Below are 12,933 nucleotides of genomic sequence, written 5' to 3'. Positions count from 1 at the left end.
TGTTGGAGACGTTTCGAAACGGTATGCAATAATTTGCTACACTTCTCCTCTGTGCATTTGACCATGAGTGTATTTATCGTTCCAGCATCCATTCTTTCTACAACTGTAGTATCGTATAAAGAGATCGATCATTGACCCCAAGAGACTACCAACTTGATCCTCCCAAGGAACCACCTGTTCGGTACCCGAGAGATCAATGTGGCTAGAAGGGACGCGGATCGTGGGAGGTAAAAACTGATGATCGACCCTCCTCTCAAATCCGGCTTTAAAATTGTCGACAAAAGCGGAAGCGGAGGAGCTAGCAAAAATTAAATCTCTTCTTTCGGGGAGATCAACCCTACGCCTAAGATTGGATGTTGAACTGTCTTGCCGAAAAACACCGGTGTTGGATGGAAGTGTATTCATGAAAAAAATGGTGTTGAAGATTGAGAAGAGCCATATGAGATCTACTTCTGTGGTGGGATCATGATTACTCGACGGCGGATGAGGCTGGGGGCGCCCGTAATGGGCCGGGAAGTTGTAGTTGTCCGGGAAGGCGGAACGATCACGTAACCAATCAAGCGCTGTACACTTGCGACCAAGTGCACTTTCAGGAACGTGACTAAAAACATTGATGGTTCTTTCAAGAAGCTTCGTTAAATTGAGTACATCGTGGCACTGCGGTTTTGGCGGGTTTGGAACTCCTCCTTTTTTTTAAAAAATTCCTCGACATCAATAACTTCGTGTCTATGACCTTGACCTGTCCTCTGGCCCATACTCTGGAAACCAGTATTTCGATAAGCCATGTTGAGATAGGAACTCTGGAAGCCTTTTCTTCGATTCAGTCTTGCGTTTTGGAATATGCTGTTCCACACCCTATGCGTTTTCGGTTCGTTGAGGTTTGATGTGTAGAACGAATAATAAAGGATGTTTTATTTGTGAACTCAGAGAGGTATGAGAAGAGCTGCGGACCATAAATACCGAATAGTGATCCAGGTCGCTTGAGCAATGATTCGAGCTTCCTACTTCTAATCATATGAACTTCATCAAAGACTAGAGTCATTGCTATACACATTATGACTGTGAACTGAAGCATCTGCCCAAATGATTGCTGAATAGTGCCTATTTTTCTGGCAATCTACCCTACCTCTGAGGTTTTGAAGAAGGTAAAGATGATTGTATCATCATCGAGCCTTTTGTATTATTATGAGGCTCTCTATTTCCTTTGAAATGATCGTGGAGACGTATGGCTCTTTCACCTAGTGAAGTCGTCAATTAGAACAAGGTGATCTTGATAAGAGAGTCTCTTCGTTGCCGCGTTTGAATTTTTCGTAAGCATATCTTAGAAATAGACTCATGCAGAAACAATCCTAGGTACCTATCGGTCACTTACTCAAAATTTGCACTCATACATTCCATCAAGAAGTAACTTCAACTCTTTCGATAGAATTCCGACACTACATCTTCCTGAAATTCTTCAAATGAGTAATGATCTCCCGATACTCAACGAATACACTTGATCAGATTTTTCCCATCCACACTGTTCCAACAGCTGAAGCGTTATTTGTACAGACAAAGTTTGACATTACTCGCATAAGAACGACTGTTGTTCGACTCATCATCAAATGATATTATTCAGCAAGGAATCAGAGCTCCAAAAGCACTTTGAAATTCATATTGATAATTCTTAAAGCTTTCCCTCGATTGAAGCAAACGGATATTCCGAACATTAACAAGGGCTAGTGAGTATCTCTGTCGCGGCTTCGGCTCAAAATGTATGAATACGCAATTAGATTGGCGTTGATACTATGCTCGACATTGTAAGTACGTATCACTTGGAGGAGTACAAACGAAGATGCTATTCTAGATCATAGCCTTGAATCTTTAGAAAAAGAAATGAACATTAGTGATTTACTAGTACTGGCGACTATTCCCTTTAGAAGCACCGTCCGAACCTTAGTCCCTACCGAGCTACCTAACACTTAAAAGGGGTAGGTATAGATGAAGGAAGATTGCTAGAATGCGGGGTACAATGGAAAATGACAATCGCGATGTCAATCTAATAATAAATGTCTTCTCTCCTCATTACCTACCTAGGTACTCGTCGTTACTTGTAATTATGCAAACAAGAGAATGATAAAGATTCGCCTACCTCATTACCTTCCTATGTAATTTTACGGCATCATTGTAGATATTATCTACAAGGCATTTATCGCTATAGTCGGCTGGATAGCGTGTCTAATTTTGAACCTCATGTTTGTTTGTTTGCTTTCTTTTTCCTCAGCACCAGCTGAAGCTGAATCATAACCACCACCCATTGAGCTCAATTGGCGTCAATAATAAACTTTACTTCATAGCTAGTTTCCATGGCATGATATTCTTTGTCGGATGCGAGATTCACGTTTGGAGTGTGAATATTAAAATTTGGAGTATGCATTATTTGGAACAGTCAGGCGAAAGCATCTGAATGCTGATAGCGAGAGTCGATAGGGAAATTCCCACTCCTGGCGGATGGAACTAAGAACTAATAGAAAATGTTGACAGGTACTTAGGACGGATTGTCTGAATTTGTTAGTCGCGCAACTACGACGCATCTGTTGGTTTGTGTAGAATACGGAAGACGAAGAACCTAAATGTAGGGTCTAATGTCAAGTGTATTCAATCTAAGGAGCTAACTACTTTACAGGGAATAGTAGGCTTCTTATAGGCTGCTTCTTAGACTAGCTCCTTTGATGTATAACTTAAGGCCATTCATTCAACCGTTGTTCACACAGCATCGAACAAACCACCCCTAATCTCTAATGTTATTGTGACGACTTCTGACTGAGCCTCTGATAAAATAGGGGTTCAACAGTCAGATTGACACTGCAGAGCAGGATCACAATGGCATGAATGGAGTAAGAGCTAACAAATCAACAGTCTCCAGCCCCAATTTAATTTACGAATCCACCATTGAACATGCGAAAATCAAATTGTGTAAGCAGCGAAGCCTGCGTACTCTGTACGGAAGTTACGGAGAATTTGCCAACGATGTACCGGTAAGACGGTTTTCCACTCCTTCTCACCTGAAAAGGGTTTTCACCAGTGGAATCTTCATCACCCTGTGTATCTCAACGATGGTCCCGGACCAATTTAATATACATCCCCATGCCATGAGAAGGGAGTGAAATGGGAGTGGGCTGAGCTCCAAGCTCTGACACCGCCCCGAATACGTGCTCTATAAACTCCAAACAGCGGCACTTTATGTAGTGTACAGCAGGTTGAGTGGAGATTCAACGATAATAAATTATCAGATCGTAATTATATGTGGTTAGCACCATCGGCTTGACAGGATGAGCTGATCTAACCTACTCCTCCGTGCAAGTTTACCGGCACAGGAGTAAACTTAGCTTGACGTAAGTAGAAACTGACACTGATAGGTCAAATTCCGTGAAACCCGAGAGTGGAATTCTTACTCCATGGTAAAAGTTCGTTCATGCCAGCGAGGTACAGAAAAAAAAAACAATGGGTCATCAGAAGAAAACAGTAATTGGGCTGTGTTGGCGAACCAAAGGGGATATCATGCGTATGACTGAATGGTACTTAATATACCCAGATAATCTTTGGCATCATCGTACTACTGCTTTATATACCTGAGCTTCCCCATTTCGACTCTCCTCTTCTGGTTTGATTTTCCTCATCGTCTGTGTTTATGCTTATGCACGTGATTTCACCTTTGTTGTACAGGGCTCCTGAGATATTTTGTATTCATTCCTCATTGAGCAATTCCACAACGCTCTTCATTCATAACCTTCGTCGGGTGTCCTTATTTCGTGGTCCATACCTACACGCCAAGTCATTCACTCACTGTTGGGGCGTATCTAAGATTGGGTCGTGTTGATTTTTTATTTAATCTCCGCTAATCGCCAATCTTACTGTACCGCATTAAAACACATTTTATTGAAGCTCTGTCGCACGAGAGAAAATAAAACTGGCGAACTTGACACTTTGGTCAAAGCAACTATTATGGATTCGTCGTCTGAAGTTAGGACTGAGAAGGTGTGGCCGTTGAAGGAGATCAGAGAATTGGTGGAGCAAGGTCACGCGATTGTCATATCAGAGGGATATGTGCTAAAGTTGGATGCATGGCTTAATCGTCACCCCGGTGGTGCAAAAGTTATTCTACATGTTGTGGGAAGAGATGCTACCATTGAATTGGATGCGTGAGTTACTGATATGAGCAGGATTGAGGATGAATTGTAGGAACTGACTTTATCTAGATTTCATAGTAAGGAGGTCAAGGCCCAAATGGCCCGTTATCGAATTGGTAAATTGGAAGAACCATGGGTAAACATTATACCCCCTATTCAAAGACAATCACTTTGGATCCCAGAGAATGAGATCGAAAAAGAACCTTCTACACCGATCACCGAAATACCTTTGGTTGATGTCACCGTCACCGAAAATCTTTTGGCTGTGCCGCGTCAATCAAATCCGGACAGCGATGCAAGCTCCACTGCCTCTTCCATTTTTGATGGAGAGGGTTTACGACTACGAAATCGAACGGAAGGAAGTTCAGTTGATTCCGAAGAAATTCCCGATTTGGAAAGCAAGATGATGGACGCCACAGAATTGGAGACTAAATTCCAAGCTCTAATTGCGAGATTAGAAGATGAGGGTTTATACGACAGCAAACTATCGGCGTATGTAACGGAAGTTGTACGATGTACGATTTTATTTTCTCTTTCGATGGTTTTTCTTCGTATGGAATGGTATGCTACCAGTGCCGCATTCCTCGGTATGTTTTGGCACCAAATCGTCGCCACAGCACATGACGCAGGCCACATGGCAGTAACCCACGATTATAATATCGATTTCTTAATTGGTGGTGTGGTTTTGAATTTTTGCGGTGGGCTTTCGATAGGCTGGTGGAAACGCAATCACAACATTCATCACATTGTTACGAATTCGCCAACCCATGATCAAGATCTTCAAATCCTACCCTTTATCGCCATCTCGCCGGTATTCTTCGATTCTTTGTATTCGACAGCTTCCGAGTGTATCATGCACTATAATTGGTTTGCCAAATTCATGGTTCCAAAACAAGCATGGACATATTATTTCCTCCTCTCAGTCGCGCGTTTCAATCTCTACTACCTCGCCTGGGACTTTATCCTCCGTGATCTCGGCACCAAACTGCACCGCAAACAACGAATTTTCGAACTCGTCGGTCAAATCTTCTTCTGGACTTGGTTTGGATACTTTCTCGTCTACCGCAGTATCCCTACCATCTCCCAACGCATCATTTTCTGTCTCATCTGTCACATGATCACCCTCCCTCTCCATCTCCAATTAACCGTCTCTCACTTCTCCATGTCAACCGAAGAATCAGAACCAAGCGAACACTGGATCCAACGCATGTTCCGCACAACCATGGATGTAGATTGTCCGACGTGGATGGATTGGTTCCACGGCGGTCTCCAATTCCAAGTCACCCATCATCTATTCCCACGCATGCCAAGACATAATTTACGGAAAGCGAGCGGATATGTGAAGGAATTTTGCGCGGAAACGGGGTTGAAATATGAGGTTTATGGGTTTGGAGAGAGTAATGGGAGGATGCTGGATAGATTGGCGGAGGTGGCTAGACAGGCGAGGTATCTGAAGGATTGTCAGGATAGTATTGTGAGTAAGGGGGAGTATTTGCATGGGCATTGGGATTGAGCATTTTTGTTTGTTTGTTTATGAGGATGCGAGCTTGGCATTGCATTGCATTACATTTTATGGAAGCTACTTGCATTGCATTTTATGGAAGCTACTTGATGGCATTTTGGTGCGAAAATGGGGATGATGCATTTGTATGTATGGCTTGGGGCGTTGGTAGATTGAGATAGATCATAGTAGTATATAAGCATATAATGCATAATGTCGATACATCATTCAATACTATCTCGATTCAATATCTCTCTTTAGATCTTTGGTAGATCAAGCAAGAAAGAGATGCCCGGATACTCGAAATCGATAAATGCTCTGTTTCGGTGCTTAACTCTAGACTTTCTGATCGAAGAATAAAGAATCCGTCCTCTTACTAGCCCCTTCCCAATTCATCCATATCCACAATCTAACTCACAGTCTCCATTTCCTCTCTCACAATCTCACCCCAACTCCCAAACCTAATATGCTGAGCCCTACCGATTGGGTGTGGTTGAAGTGATGGAGATATGGATTTTGTGGGGGTTTGAGGAGATTGGGGAAGATTGTGAGGAGATTCTGATGACATGGGATCATTCACTTGAAAAAGCAGGAAGAGATAAGATTATATGTGATGGGATGAGAATGGATTGTAGATACATAGATAGTTTTTCGATATCAAGTGGAATGATGGGTTTGAGGATTGCATATAAGTGATGATAAATCTTTTCTGAAAAGATATTCTGCTTGTCAAATGGATATGTTGCTTACGAAAGTTGCGGGACAAATGGGGATATACCTGTAGAACTTGATGCACCATTGTATAGAGTACTCTTAAGATTAGAAACTGCAAAGTATGATAATAGATTAGACATTTATCGTCAAGACTGTTTATTAGAGGTCCTCAATTGAGAAAGTTCAAGTCGTTGCGGCTGCGTGCGGGAAAGTTATCAATGATTTCATCGAAGAGAGATATCATGAAGTGCATTTGGGAAAGCTTATATTGTTAGTGATCTTGTATGCTATGGGATGAAATCGAGGTGGAGAATTAGGTGGATGTTTATATTCTAGAGAGAAACAATCTCATTTGACATACTTCGACTTCAATGTTAAGTCGGCATACAAGAGTTGATTGATGTTGTCATCTAATCATGGCGGCTGTATATATTTCGGGGTCTGTGTATTTTGCCTTGGTAGGGTGAGATTGTGAGATAAATGTTTGTAGTCGGATGATCTTTTGAGTAATGTCGAAAGGATTTCTAGTGGATGGTTTTGATACCAGATATCGAGTTTAATTACTGAATAAGTTGTCAAAAGATTTGAGCAAGTCCCTCGAGGCCGGCTAGTAGCTACTCACGGGCTAGTATAACTATCTGGTCGCTGTTCTAACATCTGATAGTATCTCGACTTGAATCCTATTGATATAACCAATAGTATTGGATTTACAATATGTCATATTCTTTCGGATGAATTTCTTTGATTGGGGTGGTTTGTTGTGTTCCGACATGAAAGATGATGTGCTGACAGACCTTCAAGGAGATATGATAAGATTGTATAAACGAGATGTTATACTAGAAGAGAACTCGGCTGGAACTCATGTTGATTTGATGGCCTCAAGCTCTATAATCATCTTGAATTGATTAAGGAACTGCTATGATCTTGCAATTCAAAGTGTCGTGGAGCGATGTGAGTTACGCTAGTGCTTTGGAAAGATATACACGTATCAGTCTCATTCTATGGATTGAACACTATATGATATTCAAGAGCATGGGATACGTCGAACAAGGAACCCTCAAAATTCATGGTAGTATTGAGAATAAGCTGATAATCTTGAAACAACTTGAAGGAATGAAATTTGGTTGATGATCCAAGATTCAAAAGCTCTTATACTCGAGAACATTTCATGGGATGCACAACTATGGAGAGAGGAGAGCTATTCATGACTTTCAAATGTGCAAATATCTCGAAATCCGAAATAAGAGTCAAAATCAGAGTCAACTTCTGTGGAAAGGGCGATGATACCAATGACACCAATGACTCAGCAAACGAGCTCATCGAAGAAGAGTATAACAGAAGCGCAGATAGATACTTCTATCGATCGCGCTACGATCCTTTGCTCCAAAGCTTTTCTGAAGCCAAGGAAATAGCAACACAGAGAGAAGAATTTCTTTTCGAGGAATGCGAGAGCTGCACCTTCGATAGAGTCAGATGTCAGGAAAATCAACAACCGCTAAGGGTATTGAAATGGAACAAAAAACAAAACTCTGCTACTGGGTTCATTTACAAAGGTACGATATACCAACTCAAAGACTTCATTTATTTCATTTCAAAACCCACTTCCGGTTCGAAAGTATCACATCCGTACGGTATTGGTCGAATACAGGATATCAGGGTCAACTGCTTGAAAGGTCGGCCTAGTGTCAAGTTAACCGTGGATAATTACGAACGTTATGACGACCACTTTCAGCCTAAGAGATTGGAAGAAATCGAAATTAACACCCTGTTTGCAATTCATGAAAATAGAAGAGTGTTTCAGTGGAACTCCAAGGTGTTAAATCCAAAGGATCTTGATGGACACTGCTTTGTAAGGCACATAGAGCAGATTGAAAATCTAAACATTCATAGGGACCTCGATGGCACATTCTGGGTTCAGGAATTTATTCCTAACGATTTGGGAATGGATGCCATTACAGTCGAAAACTTAAAACCCATGCCTAAACAACGTTTGACATATTCAAAAGGAAATGACCGGAAGCTCGAAAGAGAATTTAAGCAAGAAATGAATAAGATAAATGGGATGAAACTAAATGCTCTGGTAGGGTCATATTAATCCTTCTTAGACGTTGTTGATATAGATACTGATCAACTTACAAGGAAATCTTCAGTGGCGCAGGTGGATCAAGCCAAGGCTTGCATGAAAGCGGAATGATAGGGACCAGCTATGCCATTGAGTCTGATACCGCGGCCTGTGAAACTTTTTCCAGAAATTTTCCAGAAGCAATTGTATACAATACCAATGCAGGCGAGTTTTTAGAACGGGCGATGAGGATTGACGCTGGACTCTTCCAAGGCATTGTGCATGGGAAAAATGGGAAAATAATGCCGAGGATGCCTCTGAAAGGAGAAATTGATATGATTGTAGGAGGTTCTCCTTGCCAAGGGTCGAGTAGAGCAAACCGTCAAAATAACCCTAAAAAGATACTGAAGAACCCTATCTGTCCTATGAGAGAGTCTATCGCCACATTTCTCTCTTTCGTGGAGTTTTATGGACCCAAATATTGCTTATTGGAAAATGTCACTGGCCTAAAGCACCACCCGGTAGGTTTCTCTATATAGAGTATATTGACATTATTAGTTTTGCTAACAATCGTGATAGCTCAACGGTACTAATATTCCGAATTACTCTCTTGATAAGGGTCTATTGAAAAGCGGCGGAATAAAGTATGTACTCCAAGAGACCCTCAAAGTGAGATGCGACTAACAAAAATTACAGATTTATCTTCCGGGTTTTTACATCTTTAGGATATCAATGTCGATATGCAACTCTGCAAGCAGGTGCATATGGCGTACCCTCATCTAGAAGACGTGTGATATTCTGGGCCTCTCTACCAGGATACAAGCTCCTAAAATTTCCTGAGCCGACAAATGTCTTCAAGTGTGTTCCTAAGGATCCCTCTTACCCGAGGAGATTAGCTCCGCACCGGCCACTCACTATACAAGACTGTATCTCAGACTTACCTCCATGGGAGTTTACAAGCCCTCACCAAGAAATTCAGCAAACACCACAACAAGAGTATAGGCAAATAGACCGTGGTAAGACTATTGCTCAATATCCAATCTTGAAGGATCAAAGATATGTCGGTTTAAATAAGCAAGCCTATGCCTCCAAACCATCATCCGAATATCAGAGGGATAGGCGCAAATTTGGTCGTAGTCAACTTCTGCATAACCATGTGACGAGCAGAATCTCAGTGAAACAGGCTGAGCGAGTGTGCAATGTTCCACTGGAAGCTAATGCCGATTATAGGAGAATGAATGGGGTTTTTGTTGCCTAATAATATGAGGAAAGAATCAGAGAGATGGCTGAAAAATAGTGATCATCGGAATAGGAAGTTTGTCGGAAGGTTTGGAAGACTATCTGAAAATGATACCTTCAAAATAATAACTACGGGGATTGATTAATACTCGACGGAAATTTGGGTGTGTTGCCCGCAATCTCCCCCAATAACTGATGAGAGATCGAAATGCTGACGAGAAATATCAGAGGCACCATCCGAAGTTACACAGAACATACACGGTAAGGGAATTAGCTAGAACTATGGGCTTTCCAGATAGCTTTATATGGGATTTGGAAACCACGAAGGTGTGCGATGCTCTCAAACAAATCGGTAATGCTGTTCCAGTCCCATTTGGACGAGCACTCGGAAACGGACTATGGAAAGTCTTACAAGAGCGAGATAACAGCAGAGAGAGCGAAGATGACGAGGCGATCGTGGATCAAGAATTCTATGCAATTGATGACGAAGCCGACCAAGATTTGGACATGTCGGAGGAGATATTGGCTGGGAATGAGACGGATTCTGATGAAGATATCGACGATCTTGTAACCGCACAACTTGAAAAGAGGTTCAACCAAAGCACGGACGATCAAACAGACGCTGAAAGCGAGGACGAGGATGAGGAGATTTCAGACACAGACGAGGAGGTATCGGACGATAGTGACCTAGATATTGACGCAGACAAAGAAGATCAAGAGGATCTTCAATCCGACGACGAGCACGAGGAGAATTGGAACACAGATAAGGAAATCTCAAACGAGAGTGAAATACAAGTCGATGAAGGCTCGGAAGATCAAGAAGGTCAAGAAATTCTTGAAATCCATGACGAGAGCGAGCAGGATTTAGATACAGATGAGGAAATGTCAGGAAGTGACGTGGATGTTGTTGAAGACATGGAGGATCAAGAAGATTTAGCATCCGCGGATGAAGAATACATGATTGAAAATGTGGACTTGGATGAAGAATTCTTGGTCAACGTCAGAATTCTGAGGGAGCAAAGAATCAATACTGGAGGAAGCAGGGATGACGCAATTGTGATTGAAGATTCGGAATGATGAGTTGCTGCTGGATTTTGAAAAGTACTGAGGGATAATTTGCGATACTTTGCAGCATTTTTAATCGGGTATATGGGTTTTATTTTTAACAAAATAGATCTCTTGAACTTATTTATTTATTCAAAATTGAATTTTTAAGCACAAGAAGAACATCGTGGTAGAAATTGTGATAGGGAATGATAATCGCTCATTCATCTCATTCTTCGTTCATCAGACGTCGTACTCCAACTTCTTCTCGCCGACTGGCATATAGGTTCCGAACCACATTACTGCTTGAGAAAAGGCAGCTCGCTTTGCGTAGATTTCATCTCTACTCATTTGACCTTTGCTTGGCAATCTGACAGCAAACGCATACTCAACACCCGAGAACAAGTTCATTTGCCAAGGAACTCTTGGTGGCAACTGCCCGACTTGATAGCATCCTTCTCTGCGCTGGTTGTTATAACCATCTCGATAAGTTCCTTCTCTTGTTCGTGACGAGTTCGTACGTCGACCGATCGATCGTCCCATGCCTGAGCAAGAGATAGTGGTGTTTGGACTAGAATCATTCAAAGATATTAGATGCTGAATAGATGAAAGACAGCTGAAAGTTGCAGGAATTAATGAAACAATCATTCTTACTCGTTCCATATGCTGATGTTTTCATACGCCCAGGATGAGCCATGAAAGCGGCTTCGATACGACAAGGACGCTCTTGGATCAAATTCATGACTAGAAGAGTTAGCATGTGCCTTGGAACTGCTCTAGGTCTCATTGAAGAACTGAACTGACGTGGGAGGGCACCGCCGCTGTATCCCACTCCACCGACGTGGGTACAGTTTCGGTTATGACGAAGGTAATCCAAGGCGTTCTTGATCATGGAGGCTCGTTTTCTCTCACTTGGCTCGCTCTTAGGATCCCTGGTCTCCCATGGGCCGTGACCTACTAATAGTATCAGCTCTAGCCAGACACGAAGAAGCATTCCCTTCATAACCTTCTATCTTTTGACCTATCTTCTGATGCTTGCCCCAATAGTTAATAACTACAGTGATATAGCCGGCCTAAAACTTGTTAGGTCATTTGAAAAATTCAGAGCATAGAAGTGTACCCTGGCAAATTCATCTGCACTGTGTAAATCGTTAGAGTTGAGTCACCTTATTAAGTTAAATTTACACGGGAACTCACAGGGCGCGATTGTCCGGGGCTATACCCGAACTACCAGAAAAGTAAATAAGGCCTTGATTTTTCTTGATATTGTCGGAGGTGGGCTCCGCGATATACACGACATCGCCTTTCAGTACAGCATCTTCAGACCTTGGTCTCACACTACAGAAAATATTAGCTGATGCTGTTGGTTTGAAATGGGGCCTGCTAATTATGTTTAATAAGGGTGCCTACATTTCAGCATTACCCGTAAACACGTCTGTGGTTCCAAGAATTATATTTGTCGAATTTCTGCGAAGCTCGGTAACCCTTGACGATAGACGATCGGGAATCTGCTCCCAGAACAGAGTAGCAATGGTCCAGGCTGAGTATACTGCTACCACTACTGTAACCCAAAAGAAAATACTTCGGAACCCAAACTTATCCTCACTAACCGGAATAGCCCCAAGATCAGGCAGCTCATAGAGAACTAAGTCGCTCATAGTGATGACCAATTGATATATCAGCTAGGTACAATCTTGAGGAGAACAGACCTATATCAATGGGTAAAAGCTGGTGTCGTTCGTCGTATAGATCATGAACATAATCTGGAAATAAATTAGGGATAGAGGTGTACTTAGCAAGAGAATACATAGTGTACGGAATGAGCTACAATTTCACAGATAATAGAATACAATGAATAAGAAATAAGGAACAAGGAATCGAGGTATTCCGTTTTCGTCAAACGAAGCTTGCATGCCCTGATATTAAGGTTGAGCACCCGAAGTTCCGCTAGTACAGAAAGAGCATAATACTCTATGCACGTGATGAGCAAAAACCATTTTCAAAACAGCTCATGTGGATAGAGATAGCTTGTTGCTAAATAACTCAGAATTGAAATCTATCAGTAAAATACGGTTTCCTGGCATATTGAAGATATCCAGAACAGATATCTTGTAAGATCTTCAGCTAGATATGTCAAGTGATACTCGCACGGGACATGGTATAATTGAGGTTACCGTAGCCTTTGATTAGCGAACACCTTTATC

At 41.9% G+C, this 12,933-nt stretch overlaps 4 protein-coding genes across 4 annotated transcripts; 2 read left to right on the top strand and 2 right to left on the bottom strand.

The window, feature by feature from the left end:
- Positions 1–36: 36 nt before the first annotated feature.
- On the bottom strand, positions 37–785 carry EAF01_010839 (uncharacterized protein; the record flags this gene model as incomplete). Its single annotated transcript, XM_038919096.1, has 2 exons — positions 37–601; positions 649–785. 2 exons carry the CDS (start codon positions 783–785, stop codon positions 37–39), a joined length of 702 nt encoding a protein of 233 aa, XP_038765379.1.
- A 3,199-nt stretch (positions 786–3,984) lies between these two features.
- EAF01_010838 (uncharacterized protein) lies at positions 3,985–5,682 on the top strand (the record flags this gene model as incomplete). Its single annotated transcript, XM_038919095.1, has 2 exons — positions 3,985–4,181; positions 4,239–5,682. 2 exons carry the CDS (start codon positions 3,985–3,987, stop codon positions 5,680–5,682), a joined length of 1,641 nt encoding a protein of 546 aa, XP_038765378.1.
- A 1,870-nt stretch (positions 5,683–7,552) lies between these two features.
- EAF01_010837 (uncharacterized protein) lies at positions 7,553–10,762 on the top strand (the record flags this gene model as incomplete). Its single annotated transcript, XM_038919094.1, has 5 exons — positions 7,553–8,464; positions 8,524–8,967; positions 9,026–9,090; positions 9,143–9,689; positions 9,914–10,762. The coding sequence occupies 5 exons, from the start codon at positions 7,553–7,555 to the stop codon at positions 10,760–10,762; spliced, it is 2,817 nt and encodes a 938-aa protein (XP_038765377.1).
- A 210-nt stretch (positions 10,763–10,972) lies between these two features.
- EAF01_010836 (uncharacterized protein) lies at positions 10,973–12,387 on the bottom strand (the record flags this gene model as incomplete). Its single annotated transcript, XM_038919093.1, has 8 exons — positions 10,973–11,194; positions 11,251–11,300; positions 11,384–11,473; positions 11,534–11,683; positions 11,736–11,802; positions 11,850–11,868; positions 11,927–12,067; positions 12,140–12,387. 8 exons carry the CDS (start codon positions 12,385–12,387, stop codon positions 10,973–10,975), a joined length of 987 nt encoding a protein of 328 aa, XP_038765376.1.
- Between the last annotated feature and the right edge of the window lie 546 nt (positions 12,388–12,933).

The sequence above is a fragment of the Botrytis porri genome, assembly GCF_014898465.1.
Source record: "Botrytis porri strain MUCL 3234 chromosome Unknown BPOR_018, whole genome shotgun sequence".
Lineage (NCBI taxonomy): Eukaryota > Fungi > Ascomycota > Leotiomycetes > Helotiales > Sclerotiniaceae > Botrytis > Botrytis porri.
This window is presented reverse-complemented; position numbering and strand designations above follow the sequence as displayed.